The sequence below is a fragment of the Mustela nigripes genome, chromosome 12, assembly GCF_022355385.1.
Source record: "Mustela nigripes isolate SB6536 chromosome 12, MUSNIG.SB6536, whole genome shotgun sequence".
In the NCBI taxonomy this organism is placed as follows: Eukaryota; Metazoa; Chordata; class Mammalia; order Carnivora; family Mustelidae; genus Mustela; species Mustela nigripes.
The window spans coordinates 101586393-101605414 of record NC_081568.1 but is presented as its reverse complement, the minus strand read 5'-3'; the positions used below and the strand labels follow the sequence as shown (position 1 = coordinate 101605414).

The window sequence follows — 19022 nt, the reverse complement described above, 5'->3', positions numbered from 1 at the left end:
CAACACATGTATTTCCCCGTCATCTGTAATCGGGGGTAAGCCTTGACAGACCAAATGAAGCTCTCTTCAAAGGCCACAGGAAACTGAACAGAAGAGAGTCAGATTTTATGGGCATGATTAAAGGGCACTTGTGTTGGGTGTAGATTCTGGGTCACACTCACTGGTTTGTCTGAAGGTCATCTATCCCCAGGAGGACACCCTTCTCATGCAGCTTCGCTGCCGTGTACCTCACTGGCTTAGATCTCTTCGCCCCTTTGGGTTCTCCTTTCCCATCTAGTTTAATCGATCTTCGAGAATTTCTGACAAAATAAGAACAAACTGTGTTATCGTGATGGTAAAGTCAGAGGCTTCTAGGGGCACAGTAAGCATGCTGGGGTACCCACCACAGTTCATACTGGGCCTCACTGCCCTGAATATGAAACTTTCTATTTTGCAATAAGAGGTGACAATTTTCCCTAGGCCTTAAAACCTCACTACTGAAATCTAAGAGGAAGCTATTTTTAAAGTGACTGAAGTTTGAATGATAGACTAACATTTTTCATAAAAGTTGCCCTCTATTTTCTCAGGCATGTTGAACTACATGGCTATATTAAGTCATTCTGCAAGCAGCTTTGGTTCATTAATCTCAACTGCATACTCCTAAGTAAAGGTGTTACTAAGACTTCTTTAGTTTCTTTAATAAATACTATGTGGCCAGCAATGTTCTAAGTACTTTATGAATAATCTCCCACATTTGCAAAATTGACATTTCCATAGGGCTTTGAAATAAACAGATTCCTTTCTTATTGTTTCATTTACCTCTCCTAACAATGCTTGTGAGGCTAGTCCTCCTCCTGCCACCTTGAAGATGAGAAAATTGAAGTTCGAGAGAAGTTCACTGGGCTGGGTCACAGATCACATAATATAAGAGTAAATTAGAATGCAAATCTAGCTCCCCTAACTGCTGACCTTGTAAAAATGCCTTCAAGTAGTTGCAATAAATATGAAAAAAACAAAATACAAAAACAAACCAAAAGCCCTAACAACCTTATTTCTACTGGGTATTATTATCTTGATCAACTTCTTCTTCCCAGGAACAGAGCAAAAGTAATTTACAGGCTGCAAGCAAATGAATTAAAATTCAGAGCCAGTGGGGCCCAAATAGATGGGGTTTAATTTGCTTATCTCCCTTCATCAAATCTTCTATGATTAATGCAATTGATATTTCTGTACAGCACCATTTCCTACTGTCAATTTGACTACATGGATTACAAGAAAATATTGCATTACATATTTAAATGGGTAATTAAAATTCAATTAGTATCGACCTTAGTCTAGGAGTAAGAACAATTAGGAGCATAGAATACTCATTAAAAGTGGCTATGTCGTGTATAAAAAAATCTGCAATATGTATGCTAATGGGTAATGGGAAACTGCCAAATTTTGTCTTTTATGTCAATAATATTTTTTTAAAACCACTAAGCAATTTTAAAGGCTTTTAAAATTTTAGAGAAAGAGAGAGCAGGTACAGGTGGGGGGGTGGTTATTAAAGGAGGGCAGAGGAGAAAGAGAATCTCAAGCAAACTCCCTGCTGAACACAAAGCCCAAAGGGGTCTCTACCTCAAGACCCTGAGATGATGACCTGAACCAAAATCAAGTCAGATGCGTAACTGACTGAGCCACCCAGGGGCCCCACTAAGCAGTTTTAAATCATTAGGGTAGGCGCCTGGGTGGTTCAGTTTGTTCTGTGGGTGCCTTTGGCTCAGGTCATGATTCCAGGGTCCTGGGATCAAGCCCCACATTGGGCTCTCTGCTAGGCAGGAAGTCTGCTTCTCCTTCTCCCCCTCCTTCTGCTTGTGCTCCCTCTCTCTCAAAATAATAAATAAATAAAATAATAAATATTTTATTTATAAATAAATAAAATATTTATTTATAAATAAATAAAAAAATCTTTAAAAATCTTTAAAAAAATCATTAGGCTGTTAGCAAATACCAGGAGTTATCTAACATTTTAATATTGTCTATTGTAAACATTCAAAAAACAAGAGTAACTTTAATTTTTATCAGTGTTCAAAGGCACCTTTGACTAAAACAGACAAAAGAAGAAAGGAGAGTGCTTCTGCAGGTGTTAAAGCCCCTTGCTTAAAATACAACTTGAATCTCAACGTCAATGGGCAATTAAAAAGCTCTGAAATGCACTTCTGAGATCACAGAGGCAAATCACAAAACTGAGGTTCTAGTGTTTGGCTATTAAATAAAGCAAGCAGTTTGCTTCCAAGCTGAACTGTCCAGGATCATAGAACAGATACCCCTAAACACCAGGATACCATAAACAGACGCAGAATTTTAACTTACCTTCTCTTTAAGTTGTCTAAACAAGTCTTTATGTAGGTGTCATAATAATTAATCTGGTCTTCATAAAATGCCGCCTTCTCATTAAGTGCCTTCAGGGTCTGCTGAAGTTTGGCCAACTCAGCTTTCCGAAGCTTACGATGTATTCTTTGATTTCGAATGTCCTAAAAGAACAAGTCAAGGCTATGGTACGAGATTTAAGAAGTTGACTTTATGATATTGCCAATGTGGGGCAAGAAGAATGTGGACTATTAAATCCTTATTTGTGACCATTAACCTGTAGCTTCCCTTAGTGACCTTAGTCTCTGAAAACTAAAGTGTCCCTCCTTCCTTGCTTATACTTCAGACTGGCAAGGGTCCGTATTTCACTTTAACAGAGTTGCTAAGGTTTATTTTTCCCTTGATGGAAAAACAGAGAAGCATTTTTGGAATAACCATACAATTAATTTGAGAAAAATAGTGTTTTAAGAGGGGCCTAAGGAAGACTGTTCCAGGAGATACAAATTTCTTCAGAATGTGTTCAACATTCCACTTAGAACAATATTTTACCTGGAAAGGCTTACACGTATAAATCAGTGCATTCATTTTAGAAATAAGTAAAAAAAAAAAAAAAAAGCCTCCCCAAACCCCAATGAGCTTTTTTATCTGGAAAATATTTCTCAAGGTTTGCAAAACAACTGAGCTCTCAAGACTGATTGGAAAAATTTTACTCTGGTAACTATTCCTTCGATTTAAAGAGAGTTCAGAGAACATTAAGTTGTCCAAACTGTTCACAACCTATAGGAACTAGGCTATATTTAAACTTAAAGACATAAGATTTATTTGTAATTCTAACTGGTAAATCATGAAAATGTTTCACTTAAGAAAACAGTGTTTGTTTACTCTGAGTTTCCTTATGTTGACAAAATAAAACACATTACCCTAGGAATCCAGATAGACATGCACACACCTTTAAATAACAATTCTCCAATAAACAGAATCTTTTAGAGGATGCCTTCATGGTAACCTTTTTCTTTTAAAGGCAAAAGCATTAATTTCACTACTAATTATTCCCAAAGAGAAATATTTTCCACCCCAGAGCTATGGAAAGAAATATGACTTCCCTTGAATCACTTAGGCTAGGAGTACTAAATCTACTGCTCTAAGTGACCCTAAATTTCCATGGAAGAAAGAAGCCAAGTTGATTTTCCACCAAGAAGTTAACAACATTTACTTCTATCCTGATCACTTAACTGCCTTTAACATCCAGACCCATTTTAATTTGCATATTTGGATAAAAAGAAGGAAAGGTCCTTTTGACACAAGTATATACTTCCTTATCCTTGGCAAACAGATCTCATCCATTTCCTGTGATGCTTCCTCATGCTAATTTGAGATCCTTTTCTCAGGAAGTTTCCCAACTGTAAAAATTTAGGCTGAGAAAGCAGAAAGCGCCCTTGAAGTGTTAACTGCATTTAGGCTCAGCTGCTCAGAGGACATTCTCAAGGACGTGAGTTACTACCTCAGTGGCAGATCCTAAGAGCAACTGGGCTATATGACAACTAACAAGAAAGAACTCTCATTGAAATGTCATTTCTAAAACTAGTAAGTATTGGGACGCCTGGCTTGCCCACTTGATAGAGCATGTGACTCGATCTCGGGGTTGTAGGTTTGAACTCCATGTTGGGTGTAGAGATTACTAAAAAAATAAAATCTTAAAAAAATCCCTCAAACTTAGTAGGTATTGCTTCAAAGTATAGATGAAATTTGTCTATTAAATTTCCCAAGCATTTATTTCTGGTGTGCATCAAATGTCCTAATGATGCAGGGAAGTTTTGATACTTCTCTATTAAAAGTCATCAATGGCTTTGAAACCTTTGATAATCTGTAATATTGACCATGGCAATACAACTAGGAGTCTGTTATGTCACCTGAGAGAGTGCCTAGCATGTGACCAACGATTAACAAATGTCTGCTAAGTGAAGAAGTAAGAATACTATTTCCAAAAACCTTGGCAATCTCGTTGAGAATGTCTTGGTATTTATTCTTGGATGACACGTGTCCAGTTTGTTCCAATGTCCTGAGGTTCCTCTGGATTTTCCTCTTCTTCTGCTCCAGGGGTAGCTGTGCATCTTCAACCATAGACTGACTATGCTTCATTTCTTCTGGAGCCTGGGAATCTATAATTGCTCGGCTCACCATATCTCTGGCATGATCTGTCTCCTGAAAGGGGAGTATCAAGATATTGACTTTTCTCTGGTTCTCTAGTCTCACAAATTCATAAACTGTTCAGGCAAGTTGATGTCAAAATAAAATAAAATAAATAAAAGAAATCCTCAAATCAGAGTCCAAAGGCAAGAATCAGCTATGTTCTTCACGGATTTTGAATAGGTCTTCGGGAAGAAATTATTTCAACTTTTTGAGAAATATGGCAATGGTGGCAGGACTACTTCGAGCAAAATTCTCAATGGCTACTTTAGTGCTAAGATGAGAAATCACCTTAGTAATGAACATATTATAGTGGGTAACTGATATTTTATAATTCTCTGGGTGGGAGGATTTCAATTCCTGGATAGTTCAGCTGAGGGAACTAAAACTACATTATTCCTTAAAAGAGCTATTCAAACACCGTGAACATCCAGAACCCAACTGAACTCTTACACATCCACCATATTTATGGAGATTGGTAAGCCACAAGGGCAGAGACCTTTATTTTAGGAGAGGAATAATTCTCAAACTACGAACTCTGAAAAATCTGCAGGGTGTCTTTGAACCAAAGGAAGTAAGAATATTTTAGTTCATCCCAAGTTCCCAAATAAATGATTAGTAAATGAATGAATGAATTTGGACAGGTTGTTATTAAAAAAACAAACAAACAAACAAAAACAACCCCAGTAATAAAAGGAGACTGGTGATCTTCCCATTTCATTGCATTAGATAACTGACTGACACAATATAAAGTCTAAGGATACAGATATAATTAGGTTACAGGTAGATCAATATCATGTACACGGGAATAGTTTATCAGGTCAGTGGTCAACAATAGTATCTGCAGGTCTTAAATACATTATTAGACACCTAGTATGTGCTGGTTATCATTCTACCCACTTAACATGTTTTAAATCATTTGTTTTTGCTGACAGTTAAACACTATTATTATTCCCATTTTATAGTTGAGGAAACTGAGGCAGAGAAACCTTTCTAAGTGCCTAGAATTAAACAGTGAGGAGGTGCAGGACTGTAGTTGATCCTGGAAGTCTGCATTCTTGTGACTATGCTACATTTGGAGAAAAATTAAATGTTCAATAAGGACAGTAGGATATTCCGCTAACATTGTTTAACAATATTCATGTTAACAAACCCCAGATAACTTGAAGTTTCATTCTATATATTTTTTGAATTAAATACAGTCATTTCTTGGCAACCAATTAAATGATGATTTATTCAGGAATGGGGTGCCTGGGTGGCTCAGTCAGCTGGGCATCCGACTCTTGATTTCCGCTCAGGTCATGACCGAAGGGTCATGGGATAGAGCCCTGTATTAGACTCTGTGCTCAGAAGGGAGTCTGCCTGAGGATTCTCTCTCTCCCTCTTCTTCTGCCCCTCTCCCCACTCACATGTTCACACACTCTCTCTCAAATAAATAATCTTTAAGGAAAGAAAGAGTGAATCAGGAAAATTATGAGTAGCTCTGCTAAGAAGTACCTAATTAGATAATTTTGTTAACTTTTGTTTAGAGAGTGGCAACTCTCTTAACAGCCATAGGAGTGAATTAGCTTAAGTCAGAATGAACTGAATACATGACGATGCATTTTAGAAGATGTTGATAACAACATTCATGCAAGATTGTTAAGAATCTTGAGTCACTTACAGCACGATAACGGTGGTCTGGCCAGATGCACTCAAGACATTCACTTCTCAAGCATTTGGAAAACAGTTTTAATGTGCGAGACACGTCTCAAGTGAACAAATACATAAGATATGAAAGGTATTTTTCTCCATCCTACTGATCAGAACTATCTTTATTCACAGTCTGATAAGGTTTACAGTGAACATTCAGAGGCTTTCAAAGGCCTAGAATTATCTTCCTAGTCAAGGACAAAATTACACTCAACATCCATTTGGTGTTGTATTTTGTATTTCATTCCCATTCTAAGGAGTTTACATTTATGACTGAACTCAGCTGCCAGAGTAACACAGAAAATTCTTCACTTTCAAACCATGTCAATGACACTGTCCTTGTGGCAACAGTAAACACCGGACATGAAGATTAAGAAAGTCAACTCACATAGACGGTACTTATTATCTTACACTCAAAGGCCAATTACCTGTTGGGTCGTTGCTGGTGTCTCCAAGATTTCTGGCAACGAGTTCCCTGGCTGGTTCCGGATCACATCAATTATCAGCTTCTTGGTCCTTACAAAATGGAGAAGCAAGAGACAAGAGTTTCAGATGGCACTGTTGCTGAACCACAATCTGCTTCTCCCCTATGCTTCTCTGTGTGTATTACAAGAATGCACACAAAAATGAAGCTTTGAAGATAACCCCTTAAAGTAGAAGAGTCTTTCGGAAATTCACATGTGCTCTGAAGGCAAGTTTGTGAACGCTTTATCTTCAAAGTCTGGGTTTTACATACTGGATGTTGTGGGATTATGCTGTCAGTAACAGGGGGACAAGTATGTCATTTGATTCCTTCTCTAAGTACTTTTTCTTCTCTTTAGATGGAGACGACTTCTGATGAGCAGGGGGGTTATGGGTTGCTACCGCAGAGGATGCAGGAATGATAGCTAATACCCTCCCCTCTTTACTAAAAGCTTCTGATCCTGTTTAGTACTTTATAAGCCCTTAGGAGTCAGGCCAATGATTACTCTTCCTAGTCTGAGACAGTTATGAAACATTTGGAAGGCCAGTGGGAGCAGTGGTCCCAGGTGGGCTGGGGTGGCTTTGGCAGCCAGCTGACACAGCAATGAGGCCGGTGGTGTTCGAGAACCTCAGGTCTGGTGGATGAGCTAACAAATGGGCTTGTGTCCTTGTCTCCAGGGGGCCGAAAATAGAGGAGTCGCTCAGTAAAGTGCTAGTAGCTAGGAAATTCCATTGAAAGTGCTAAAACCACAGTACTATTTCACATGTGTCCTTCATGGCCATCCTACTCAGAGCCTGGTTTATGTAGTGATGTGAAAAGATTTCAACATTGGGACGCCTGGGTGGCTCAGTTGGTTGGACGACTGCCTTCGGCTCAGGTCATGATCCTGGAGTCCCTGGATCAAGTCCCGCATTGGACTCCCAGCTCCATGGGGAGTTTGCTTCTCTCTCTGACCTTCTCCTCGTTCATGCTCTCTCTCAAGTAAATAAATAAAATCTTAAAAAAAAAAAAGATTTCAACATAAAAGGCAAAGGGTCAAGTGTGTGTGTACATTTACATGAGTGGGAAAATTATTTTTGGATATAGCTGCCCTTCCAAAAAACAGAGACACTTAAAGAGCCGCCTTAAATTATAAACAGGTCTAATTGATGATGTTAGTTTCACTGTTCTTGCTGCCCTGTTGGATTTAACATCATTTCTTTCAAAGGCCTGGCGTGCCATCACTGGATGATGTCTTTCTTCTTCATCTATAGCAGGAAATGTTCACACGGCACGAAAATGGGAAAATGAAAACAAAACACTGTTCATGTTTTGAAGCATCGGGGCCAATGACAGAGGAAGCCCTCAAAGTGAAGTCCAAATATCTTATTTTTGAAAATAGGATAAAATCCAAGAAACCATTTGTAAATATTACTTTTGTTATTTCTTATTTACTGCAGGTCTGTATGAGAAGAATGATTACAGCCATTTCCTCTGACCCATGACCTTTCCCTGCTGGGGATTTACAGGCTGTCTGGGAATGTCCCAACCCTCCCCTGAGAGTCCAAGGTGGATACACAGCTAATTATAGCCTTGGGGGAGAGGGCACTGTTCCTAAGGCAGCTGTAGCTTAGAGAGCCAAGTCTCGTTTCCTCCGCACACATGACTCCCTCTTCTAATCATCATTAATGTCTTTAACAGGAACATCAAGTTAAAAATAAAAGCACTGGATGATTTAAAAAATGTCAACACAGTGATGGTTTCATATTGGCAATAAAATTCTAAGAACCACTTATGATCTATCTTTCTAGAAAACTCCTAGCTCGTTTCTTTAGAGAGGGTATCTAATGACCAAAATGACCGGGGTCACTAAAGTGGGCCCTACCAGGGACAAAGAATGTTTGTTTGTTAAGGAGTCATTCAAGCACAAACTAGCTACAGTAGGTCTTTCTGTTGGAATTCAGCTTTATGTCTCGCCTGTGGAATCTACCGCCACATTTCCACCCCAGACATCTCACAGGTAAGTTAACTATCCTGTTTCAGGACAGGGAACTCACTGTCTCCCCCTGCAGTATGCTAATGGTTAAGGGCACTGGGACCAGACGGATCTAAGGACCATTTGGGCCTCCTGTGGCTTACTGGTTGTGTGGACTTGTGCAATTTATATAATCCCAATGAGTCTCTTTTTTCATTTATAGAATCAGAATCTCTCAGAGGACTTAGGACTGAATGAAAAGTCACATGTAAAGCCGTTCACTAGGGTCTAACATGTGGTAAGCATCCACATGGTCATTAAAGTTTTGCTGCCCAAGATGGCAGCCACTGGCCACAGATGGCAATGGACCACTTGAAACATGGCTAGTCCAAACTGAGAAGTGTTGTAGGTATAAACCAGACACCACATTATGAATGTTTAAATATGAAAAAATTAACAATTTCTTATGTTAATTACATATCGAAGTTATGACATTTTCAATATATTGGATTACACAGACTGAAATTAATTTCACCTGTTTCTTCTCAAAATGTAATTTCTTGTGTGGCTCATTTTGAATTTATTTTGTCAAGTACACATTGGAACATTCCATTCTTACACAGCAAGCTCACTCTGAGAGGCCTGCCTTCCAGTGAATCCCACTCACTGGACCTGCTTAGTCATGGGACTTCAGCACTAAGGGGAACCTTTGGGAAATAGTCCAATCCCTGATTATACAAGTGAAGCAACTAAGACATTAGAGGTTCTAGAGTTAGACAGAGGTTATACTATTTTTCTAGAGTTGCAAAAACAAGTTGAATTCACTTTCCATATCATCAGCCCCTCACAAACCTGCAGAGAGGCCCAAATTGTGTCCCCATCCTCTCTTCCACTCCTTTCTTTTTGCAAGCAAAGCCCCCAGTTACTTTCTTTTTTTGCAAGCAAGACCCCCAGTTCCTTAAGCCTCTTCACAATAAGATTTAAACAGAATTAACCGTTTTGCTCCCATTTGTTTGCCAATGATCTTAAGATGTGTCCCCCTCTTCACCCCAATGCAAACACAATATTCTAGATATAGTTTAACCACCATAAATCAACTAACTGGGTGGAGGACTGGTTCCCTGGCTGTTCCAGCAATAAGTAAGACACCAGACCAATGAGACCAAGGACCTTAATTCTAGGGAAGAATTAAGAGAAAAAGAAAAACAGCAGGGAGTTTGTTCACCGCAGCTGTGTTCAAGTCCTATTGTTGGTAAATGAGACCACGTGTTGATGTGGCCCCTTAGACTTGGCCAATCCACTCCTATGGCATCTTTGATGATGCTCTGACCAGTAGTATCTCTGAGTCCCCTCCCCCCCACCCCACCATCTGCTTTACAGTTTGCCCAAGTTTGAAAAGAAATTCATGTTTGTGCAATCTAAGGAATACTTCCAGTTGTTTAAAATTCTTCTGGCATGATTCTTCATTTTTATCACCAGACATCGAGTATCAACTTAGCCATTTAGGGCCCATGCGAGTTTGTACCAAAAGCAAAGGCGTCTTTCAGATGGGATGATAGGTGCCTCAACTGAATCATGGGATAGGAAAAAAAGTTCCTGAGAAATGATGATTGAAGAACCCAGGCAACTAAGTTTGATTAAACCCACAAATGTTGCCTTCTACTGAAACACACATACTTTGGTAGAAAAACAAGCTTAAAAAGGTCATGAGGATCACATTTTTTTTTTTTTAATGTAAGCTCTACGTTCAACATGGGGCTTGAACTCATGACCCTGAGATCAAGAATCACATGCTCTCCAAACTGAGCCCACCAGGAGCCCCAGAGATCACACGTTTGAAGTGGAATCATGAGTTATCATGAGAAAGATTTATGATTGTGTAGTTTTCTATAATTTATACAGTGTTAATACATGCCTTCTTTGCCTCATCGTATCCCTTCCTCCCCCTCTCCGTCTGCCCTCTTTCCTATTTAGAGACGAGGAAACTGATGCTGAGGTGACTTGCTCAGAGTTCCATGGCTACTAAGTGCCAGACTGAGGCTGTAATTCCAGGTCTCCCCAGGCGGCCTCAACCAGGATTTTTGGGTTTGTTCTTTCAGTATCACCTGGCTTGGTAGTATTGGCAAAATGGCAAAAGCCCAAACTGAGGAACCTTATTCCATACACATGCAGAAGGGAAAGACAGTGTTCTTTCTACTCCTGTCTGCTGCCTTTACATCCTTCCCAACAAGTGGTCAGTCTTTCCTCTCTGGCCTGGAAAGAGCGCCCAGCATCAGTTATGAAGAAACTGCTCTGCTATCATTCTCACGATTTATTCCAAGATTCCCAAAGGTACAAAGAGTAGTGGCCTTGCCCTCAATGAGTTGTAAAATCTTGTAATCAAGAGGGCAGATCCTGGAAGAGTTAAGATCATCTGAGTGAACCTATTCTCCTCTTACTAGCCATATTAACTAGGAAAGAGTTTTTATCTGTTCTGTGCCTCTGCATAAAATAGAGATAATAACCTCTGCCTCTTATGATTGCTGAGAGTATAACATGACAGATTTCATATATATATGTATATCTATATATAGATATGTAATATCTGGAATATTATATATTCCATTATATATAAGTATATAATATGCATATATATTTTTATTTATCTGATTCTATAAGATAGTCCCTATCACGTGGTAACATTACATAGGTGTTTGCTATAATTTTCATCGAATTACTGAGAATTATAAAGCTAGCATAATATAAAGTTTATAAGCATAAGGATTAACAATGTCTCAGGGCGCCCGGGTGGCTCAGTGGGTTAAGCCTCAGCTTTCGGCTCAGGTGATGATCTCAGGGTCCTGGGATTGAGCCCCACATCGGGCTCTCTGCTCAGTGGGAAGCCTGCTCTCCCTGCTTCTCCCTCTGCCTGCCTTTCTGCCTACTTATTATCTCTGTCAAACAAATAAATAAAATCTTTAAAAAACAACAACAACGTCTCAAATTCTTCTATGGCAAATGCCCCCATGGAGAGGAGTTACTCAACACTGTAAGGTTGGTTGTTTTGTAATTAATCATAAGAGGACATTTCTGAAAGTTAAAAACACAACCTGTTTAAGGAGGAAGCAGAATAGTTTTGTTTTTGATAGAGAAATCCAGGTATTTTCATGTCCCAAATGTTCTGCATTCCATGACTGTCCATTTCCCATTAACTTCTAAAAGGTGTTGTCTGTTTTTAGTTAAATTTGGTTCTGCAATGAAGATCTCCAAAAACTATGCATTATGCTTGAGTTCGGAATTTGGTTTATTAGCTTGGAAAAAAGACATCCACATTAGAGTTTTCAAATCAATATTTAAGGTGTCTATTAATGAAATATCCATGATAAAGGGCTTATGAATTTAAAGCATGTCAGTGACTAGCTACTTGCTTCCCATAATTTGAGACTTAAATTTCCTCACCTCAAAGATAGAGATGTGGACTAGATGGTCTCTAAGCTTGCTATCACTGACACATTTTATAATTATCTATTATTAGCAAGATTTTCAAATATATACCTAAAGTATAAAGTCTTTGAAGGTAAGGTTTGACTAATATCATGGAGCTAATTCTATTGAATCTTTTGGGCAATACCCAAATTCCACTTTCACAGAAGTCTACTGGGTCAATTTTTGTTTCAGGTTTTCACTTCACACTGACCACCAACTGGAGTGCTTAGTGAAGGGCTCTGCCTACACTCAAAGTATGCCCAGAGGAAGGCTATCTAGACCCCAGAGGTCTAGGAAAGCAGTAGATCATCAAGAATTATTCAAACACTTGCCCAAAAGCCTTTCTATAGAAATGAGAAAGTTTATTCTACAATTCACACTGAATTGCAAGGAACTCCAAGTAACCATAGTGTTCCTGAAAAAGAACAACTTGGAGGACTTACCAGTTTCAAAACTTATTACAAAGCTACAGTGATCAATGCAATGAGGGACTAGGATAACGACTGACATATAGATGGATGGAATAGAATGAAGAGTCCAGAAAGGCATTCATGCGTGGTCAGCTGGCTTTTGACAAGGGTACCTAGACCATTTATTTGAGAAAAATAGTGTCTTTAAGAACTGGTTGTAAGACAAATGAACATTCACATGCAAAAAAATGAAGTTGGCCTACTGCCTTACACCAAACACAAAAATTAGCTCAAAAGGGATAATACACCTAAACATAAAATATAAAAATAAAAAAGTAAAATATAAAAACAAAAACTATAAAACTCCTAGAAGAAAACAGGAGTATATCTTCATGACCTTGGATTGGGCAATGATTTCTTATACATAACAACAAAAGGACAAGTAACAACAAAAAAATTGATTAACTGTCCTTTGTCAAGTTAAAAAACTTTTATGCATGAAAGGATATTACCAAGAGAATAAAAAGACAACTGACAGAAGGGGTCAAAGTATATGCAAATCATAAATCGGGTAGGAGTTTACTATCCAGAATATAGCAGCAATGCTTAGAACTCTGCAATGGAAAGACAATCCAATTTAAAAAACCAGGCAAAAAACTTGAGTAGACATTTCTACAAAGAGGGTATACAAATGGCTATCAAGGACATGGAAAGACCCTCAATGTTATTAATCATCAGTGAAATGCAAATCAATGCCATGATGAGATAGTACTTCATACACACTAGGATGGCTATAACAACAACGCAAAACAGAACCAAAGTGTTGGTGACGATGTGGAAAAATTGGAACACTTACACCTTGGTGGTAGGCATATAAATGGTAAAGCCAATGTGAGGAAAGTTTGGCAGTACCTTAGACAGCTAAACTTAATATTACCTTACGACCCAGCAATTCCATTCCTAGGTTTATAACCAAAAGAACCAAAAACAGGTGTTCAAATAAAAACTTGCACACTGATGTGCGTAGTGATACTATTCACAATAGTCAGAAGGTGCAAACAACCTAAATGTCCAGGATAAATGTGGTATTTCCATGCAATTGAGTATTATCCAGCCAAAAATACTATGCAGAGTTAAAGAAGCCAGACACTAAAAGCTACACAGTGTATGATTCCATTTATATGAAATACCCAGTTAGGCAAGTACACAGAGACAGAAAGCACCAGGGACCAGGGACTAGAGAGCAGGGCTTGGAAAGATGTACTGAGGTGGTAGGGAGTGACTGCTTAATGGGTGTGAGGTTTTCTTTTGGGGTGATGAAATGTTTTGGGACTAGAAAGTAGTGATATTTGTGTAACATTCTGCATGTACTAAATGCCCCTGAATTGTACACTTTAGAAGGTTAAAATGGTAAATTTTGTGCTATGTACATTTTACCACTTAAGAAAAAAACGAGTGGCTGGCTCTACTTAGACACTATTTGTTTGCAGCTGTGACAGAGACCCCCAAGGGCTGAGGCAGGTAGGACAATGGACCAGGTTTCTCCAGCTAAGACATATGGCTGCCCAACAGGCCTGACTTGTATGGTTCTGCTTTTAAAATGAATTCCAAAAGTCCACAGACCCATGGCGACTCTTCAGAAAGAAGTATAAATATATATATAAATACAGGACACTGAGATTATTTGACATTTTATACGACCCACATTGTGATTTCCATTCATTAGTGTACATATTTGAGCTGACTGCCTTTAGAAAATGATGTTCAAATAAAAGATCAAACCAATATGAGAAAATTTGCTCCCATGACTTCTAAGGACAAAGCGTATGAGATCATAGGCTGCTTGGCCTCATTTAATTTGTATGGCAGAACCATACAATCTGCATTTCCAGTTCCCTTTATAATTGGCACTTTCACCTAGGAACCCAGAGAACAGACTGCACAGTTTCCTCCCTTGCCTCCGCCGCCCTGCGCTGCATTGTCTCTCTGCAAATTCAACCTGACTTGCTATTTAGTCGTCTAAGGAACTGCCTTCAACTCTTTCTGAGGGCAAGGCTGGGTAAGAGTCCTGCAGCTTGGCCTCTGTCCTGCTTTCCATCAGCGGACTTCAGACCCCCAGAGGGCAGAGACTGTTAATGGCTTGCTTACTGCGATAGCCCCAGCATCAAGCCAGGGCCATGGACACAGAGCAAGTCCTGAAGATTTGCTACACGAATACAGGTCAGGCCTTAGATAATCTGAGGACAAACTAAGGAAACCGAAAAGAAGAAGCTCGGGTGGGAACAAAGGACAGTGTTTTTTTCCGCCATTTTAATGGATGATAATGAACAGCTGGAAAAAAATTTAACTGGAGGTGAGGGCTGTTTGAATCCTGTCGGGGCAGAAAGGAAAGCTCTTGTTACAAATGAAAACCACCTCGGAACTCATGACATGTAACTTGGAAGTAATGTGTGAAGTATTATTTAAATATGTAATTATTCCATTTTGGCCCCATTTTCCACTTCCATTCTCTACCTCAGTCTAATACAACTGACTTATGCATCCTTTTGTTTTTAAGTGCTTAAAAACTGTATTGTTTGGTGAGCATATGTTTTGGCTTATGGTGTTTTGATTTATAGTGATGGATCTCATTCTTTCTTTCTCTGTGTGTAAAGGGCTGGTATGGAACATCCAGAGGCCTTGATGGAAACAATACAGTATAAAATCATGAATGCTTCACTGTAAATCCTCGGGGGCAGAAACTAGGGTATAAATGAAAGCTGGTAAACATATCTGGGCTTAGTGTAACAGGAAAGAAGGTTAATAAAGCAAATGACAGTGTTCGGTCTTACCATACGTCTTTTATACCAACACTGGATACCAGACATTAAATATGGTCTCGAGTATTTCCTCATTAATCTTTTCACCACTCTGAAGCAGTTATTTCCCTTTAGTTACCTCAGGACTTTTACAGGCAGAATGAATCACTTTGTTTCTTAAAAGAAAGGAATCAAATTGCTACACGGAAAACCGAAAAACAAGATGGGCTTTATAATATTTAGTTTCTTCTTAAATGATAAGTAGTCCATTACCTGTTGGTCAGATGTTTGATGAATAAACAACGTATTTTGATACTTAGATACATCAAAATGAATTATTTAGGGATACAGCCCATTTAAATTTGCATATTTTAAGATGCGCAATCAGAGACACAATGTGCCTGTTATGCCCCAAACTTACTTTATCATGAGGCTTTGGCCATCTATAGCTTCGCCGTCCCCTAGGTCATACTTGCTTGTCAAATAGAGGGAAATCTCAATCTTTGAGAGTTGATTTAGTGTATTTGCTTTGTTGGGGTCATTGGGGTCAACTGCTCCTTCCCCTGCAGAAATAAAACATTGTTATTCTTACCACTCACTCATTGTGTTGGCATCTGCAATGCAAGATCAAGGTTCTATGGGAAAGACAGGCTCAGTTGTACAGGGATAATGGTCTTTATAAAACAAAACAAAATAAAACACATTCTAATACATTGCAAGGGACTTTTAAGATCTCTCTCTTTTAAAGCTTTGAAATATTCTCTACTCCCAATGTGGAGCTAAAACCCACAACTCCAAGATCAAGAGTTGCATGTTCCACCAACTGAGCCAGCCAGTCACCCCTTCAAAAAATCTCTGATTTGAACTTTAAAATAACATGGAGCACAGAAGCTCAAAAAATGAAAATATTACTAAAAGAGAGAACTTAATAAAAGAAATCCTTATAAAACTCAGCAAGAAATTTGTAATAAACTTGGCTCTTTAATGATTTCTTTTCTTTATGATACAGGTTGACTAATCCCTTTGATCCATCTAGAGTTTATTTTCAAGAATATCTAATTGCTTTGTAACCTAGGACAAATTACAGAACTGTTTTGTTTTTTTTTTAAGATTTTGTTTATTTATTCATGAAAGAGAGTGAGCAAGAGCAAGGAGAAAGGGCAGAGGCAGAGGGAGAAGCAGGCTTCTCACTAAGCAGGGAGGCCAACATGGGACTTTACCTCTGGACCCCAGGATCACGACCCATTGAAGGCAGACACTTAAACATCTGAGCCACCCAGGCACCCGAATTACATAACTCTTAATGTAGGAGGGGGCTAGTGTATTTATCTTCTTAAGTAAGGTTAAGCAATAAGACTTGTTTGATCTAGAATAGGAAAACTGAACAACTAAACACAAACCACAGGAGAAGTAGGAGGCAGAAGAAGCTCTTACCAAGAAAAGACTCCACACTAGGTACCTCTCCTAGCGATTCCAATAGTTCATTCAGCAAGTCCTGTTTATCACCTGCAATTGCCTCCTGGTGTTCCAACAGGAGCTTTATAGAGACAGCAATAAACATAGAGACACAAACATAAGTAAGTTCTTAAGTGCTACCATTTTTACACGTTCCCTTTCCAGTTTTCCAAGATAAGGTTCTTCTAATACTGTTTGGGACTTTTATTTTTATATATTTTTTAAAGTAAGTTTTATGCCCAGTGTGGGGCTTGAAGTCATGATCCTGAGGATCAAGAGTCCCATGCTCTACTGACTGAGCCAGCCAGGTGCCCCTACTGTTGGAATTTTAATTACAAGTTTGACATTTATTGAAATTAGAGACCACAGGGACACACAGTTTTCAATATTACCTTAGCAGTAAGTGCTTACTTTACACGAAGAAATTGGAGCTTTGTGAAAGATGTCCACAAACCCTCTTTCAGCAAGATCTTGTGAGATATGCCTCAGAGCAGCCTTCTACCACTTAATCCCTGTGCTCTAGTCCACCTTGACTGAAAAGGTCAGAGTTGGAAAGGAAAGGGCTACAATGAGGCAGAAGTCTCTTGACTAATACTGGGGGTAAACTGGAAGTGCATTTCTGTATCTCTTCACAGAGAAATTAAGCAGTAATCAAACACTATGGCTATAAAAAAAAAATCACCACTAAGCTATTTTAATCTGCCTGGCATTGAAGATCTTTCAAGGGTAGGAATCACAGAAATGCTCATATGGTCCCTTGGCCTGAGACCGGATGTACCAGGTGTTTCTTCTGCTACGCAATCCCCAAAAGGATCTAAGGTGAGTAAAGAAAGGCATTATGTAAGTAACAAAGGAGATAAAATGACATGGTGGCATCTGGAATGGTAGTATGTATATTTTTGGAGGAAGGTACCTTAGTGACAGAACAAAATAAAGGATAAATTTACGTTCTTGTTTTCTGAAGAGACAGGAGAGCTGATTTGGCTGCTGTCTGGGGAGTGAGGATTTAGGCAGCTAGCTTCGACCCTTTATTCTGGTAATTACAGAACATAAACATTTTTTGAAAATGTCTCTTTGAAGAGCTTATTTTGAGGGTCTCTGTGTTCCTTAGAGGACAGGGAGTCACAGGCTGGGTGGGTTGAGCTGAAGCCAAGTTTCTGTGTACATGGGGACACCTCCTCTTTTGAGACAGACCGTAAACAGGATAGTCTTCCTCTGCAATTACAATACTCCCACATTATACATCTGCTTCCAACCTAACACATGAAGAAAATCCAAGCTGGTCACAAGCTAGATTTCCCAGGAAAGCAGAATCCTCTGTTTTCAATTTTTGTTAACAAAAAGAACAGACTATTTCTCATTAAAGAGTAATAGTCTAAATTAACACAGTAACATTTTTTTCTCTGCTATCCCTGGGAAAGAATGTCTCATTCCAAAGGAGAACTCCCTACCACTTCTTCTTCAGGAAGATACTGCCCTCAACAAATGTGTAGCCAGTGTGTGGACATTTTTTTGAGATGGATAATCTACCATAAAAATAGACAATGGTGGTTGCTCAAATATGAATGAGTGCACTCGCTCATTAGAGCAATGTTGCAAATGCTGCATTGCTGGACATGTTCTACAATTTTGAGTGTTTATACATAGAGAAAAGAAGTATAGCCTCTTCATTTGATCAACCCACTCACTCCTTCGGCTGGCCGTTCCGACCAGCCATTGATTAAGATCACTCAATATACTCATAGAGAACTTGTTGCAATTGTTGGGGGGAGGGTTTCCTTGTTCCAACCCTGAAAGAGGGAAATCAAAAGTAGATCCAATCTTTCTTCTAAACCTGTTCAAGCTTTAGTTTGTTGGAAGAACTTGATAACATGGACTGAAATTTTAGCAGCCAATTTTGTCATCTCTTAGTGTATCTGCTTTGATGGGCAGGACAAGACCATTTGGAGGTGTGTTATTTGTTATGCTTTCCTCCTAGTTGTGTGTAATCCAAACTGGGTATACCATTAATGAGGGCTTCTTGACCTCTAGTGTGTCTCTTCAGAACCTGGGTTCTTGTAGAGTATAAGCTCTGATTTGGGAGGTCTGGAGTGCTTTTCTAACATGTCCCTAAGACTTCTCTTAGAGAAGCAAGGTGGTAAGCACTTTGCAGAAAGGTTATCTTTTAGGAATCAGGTTTTTCAGGGAATATGTTCCAATTGGTCTTAAAAACCAAAAACCCAAAAAACCAAAGAAACTCTCAACACTTAGTCTCTCTTTTTTTTTTA

The 19022-nt window shown here is 38.9% G+C and overlaps 1 protein-coding gene across 1 annotated transcript in view; it reads right to left on the bottom strand.

The window, feature by feature from the left end:
• Positions 1-19022, bottom strand: part of IQGAP2 (IQ motif containing GTPase activating protein 2) — a 296704-nt gene that overhangs the window by 5993 nt on the left and 271689 nt on the right. Inside the window, exons 29-34 of the mRNA XM_059418098.1 lie at positions 16735-16837; positions 15722-15863; positions 6639-6726; positions 4321-4533; positions 2335-2495; positions 162-299 (exon numbers count right to left, since the gene is read on the bottom strand). Of these exons, the coding sequence (XP_059274081.1) occupies positions 162-299; positions 2335-2495; positions 4321-4533; positions 6639-6726; positions 15722-15863; positions 16735-16837 (845 nt within the window). The remainder of the gene's footprint in view (positions 1-161; positions 300-2334; positions 2496-4320; positions 4534-6638; positions 6727-15721; positions 15864-16734; positions 16838-19022) is intronic.